This window comes from Anopheles coustani, chromosome 2, assembly GCF_943734705.1.
Source record: "Anopheles coustani chromosome 2, idAnoCousDA_361_x.2, whole genome shotgun sequence".
Taxonomy (NCBI): domain Eukaryota; kingdom Metazoa; phylum Arthropoda; class Insecta; order Diptera; family Culicidae; genus Anopheles; species Anopheles coustani.
Window position 1 is genome coordinate 68,563,056 of NC_071289.1, and position 2,162 is coordinate 68,565,217.

Below are 2,162 nucleotides of genomic sequence, written 5' to 3' on the forward strand. Positions count from 1 at the left end.
ATCAGCGCTGGTTCTCTTTGTAATGATTGTGGTCGCCTTACCTGGATACGTTTTTGGTATGTTTTGAAAGGAGTTGACGTTTCGCGTTAGATTTGTTGTAATTCCGGTTGAAATATTTTTTTCAGTACCAGGTTGGGTAGATTCCTTCATTCAGTTTCAAGATAGATGTGCAGGTTTAAAACCAATTAGTGCTGTTCGATCAAACCCAATGCTTGTTGATGATGTTGCTTATTGCAGCAGTTTGTATGCACAAGTTGCATACTCAATCGGCGCGTTGATTATGATACTTATCAGCTACATAGCACAACTTTGTATAACTTTGTACACCTATCTACGAAACAAGCGATCTGGCAATCCACCGACTGAGGTCAACCTTGAGGCGAGGATCGACGAGTCTAGCCTAACTCCCTGCCTGCGCAGCGAGTCACCTGAGCTGCCGATCGGCTTCAAGCTGTCGAAGGAACAGCTGAGCACGTGTAAAAAGCTTTGCCAGGGAAGATACGGCACGGTGATGGAGGCGCAGCTGTCCAATAACGGGACGCGGCAGAAGGTGGCGGTGCGTGTGATAAAGGGTTCCGGTGGCGATAAGCTACTGAAGGCAGCTCTGGAAATGGTGCACACGATGGCCTACCTCGGACAGCACTTGAACTTAGTCAACATACTGGGCGCTGTCACCAAAGGGCTGCGTAATGGTGAGTGTTTCGGCCACTGGTTGCTTATCAGCTCGAACGAGTGACGCATGCCCATGGGGTGGGGCTGACCTTTTTCTCTCTCTTCACTCACGCTTCAGGGGAGCTGCTCGTGGTAGCGGAGTACTGTCAGCATGGTACGCTGCTGAATTTCTTGCGGCGAAACAAGAGGAATTTTATCGAACAACTCGGCTCCAACCCACACAGCACATGGGCTGATGACGGGGCGAGCAGTTCCTCGACTCGTCCATCGGGCAAAATAATCACCTACATCGATCTGATGAGCTGGTCCTTCCAGATCGCCAGCGCCATGAGCTTCCTGGAGTCCTACAACGTGGTGCACGGTCATCTGGCGCTCGAGAACGTACTGATGTACGACAAGAAGGTGGTCAAGCTCGACAAGGTTGGGCTGCTGCCAGCGATGGTCGCCGGCCACAGCTACGTCGGGATGGGTGAAGACTTTTACCCCTACAAGTGGCTCGCGCTCGAATGCTTCAGCGAGCGCGAGTTCACCACGAAATCGGACGTCTGGTCGTTTGGGGTGCTGCTCTGGGAGCTGTTCACGCTGGGCGAAACGCCGTACGCTGCCATGCCGAACAAGGACCTCTACCGGAGGCTGGACGAAGGATTCCGCTTGGAGCTGCCGGACAACGCGTTCCCGGAGATCCACGATATGATGCGCATGTGCTGGTACATTCGACCATACCTGAGGCCTACCTTCCAGAAGCTGGAGGAAGGCTTGAGTGCTATGCTGCCAAAGGAAATAACAAATGTAAGTGATGCACACACTGTCGCAAATAACAACTAATTTCATTTGTTTCCACACAATCAACACAGCATTTCGAGCAACTGAATGTTCCGTACCGAAAACTAAACCAACGCCGACAGCAAGATGACCACGACGAATACATAACTACAGAACACGAGCGTCCCAAGTTATCTCGCAAAAATAGCGTGTGCAGGTAGTAAAATGACTGAACTTAGTAAAATACCAACGTTTTTTTAATGTTGCAGGGTTTACCATTTGATAGAACAAAATAAGCAGATGATACCACAAACGAAGTAGATGGTTTAACAAACGTGACAAATGACAAGCTAAGTGAGGCAGGTATACTTCAATCGTTGCAGATGATAGCACAATTGTGGGAGAATGATTTTGGGTGAAGTACAAAATCGCGCGTATAAACGACTGTCAACGCGGGTCAACATGTCTGTCAAATCTCTGTGGATACGTTTATACGCGCGATTTTGAACTTCACTGACATCATCCGTACTGGCTTGTGCTATCATCTGCTACGATTGTGGTATACTTGCCTAACTTGGCTTGTCATCTGTCACGTTTGTTAAACCATCTACTACGTTTGTAGTATCATCTGCTTATTTTGTTCTATCAAATGATAAACCCTGCAATGTAGTTTTCGTTTCGTTTTAGCAACATTCTTCTGGATGAATAAATTCTACTAGTGAGTCAAC

At 48.1% G+C, this 2,162-nt stretch overlaps 1 protein-coding gene across 1 annotated transcript; it reads left to right on the forward strand.

Annotated features, from left to right (window-relative positions):
* The first annotated feature begins 280 nt into the window (after nucleotides 1–280).
* Nucleotides 281–1,497, forward strand: LOC131264891 (platelet-derived growth factor receptor beta-like). The gene is made up of 2 exons (XM_058267157.1): nucleotides 281–692; nucleotides 791–1,497. Exons 1-2 carry the CDS (start codon nucleotides 281–283, stop codon nucleotides 1,495–1,497), a joined length of 1,119 nt encoding a protein of 372 aa, XP_058123140.1.
* The last annotated feature ends 665 nt before the right edge of the window (nucleotides 1,498–2,162 follow it).

Coding starts and splice junctions, on each gene's coding strand:
- LOC131264891 (XM_058267157.1), top strand. CDS start 281: ATGATACTTATCAGCTACATAGCACAACTTTGTATAACTTTGTACACC. Junction 693..790: donor CACCAAAGGGCTGCGTAATG/GTGAGTGTTTCG, acceptor CTCACGCTTCAG/GGGAGCTGCTCGTGGTAGCG.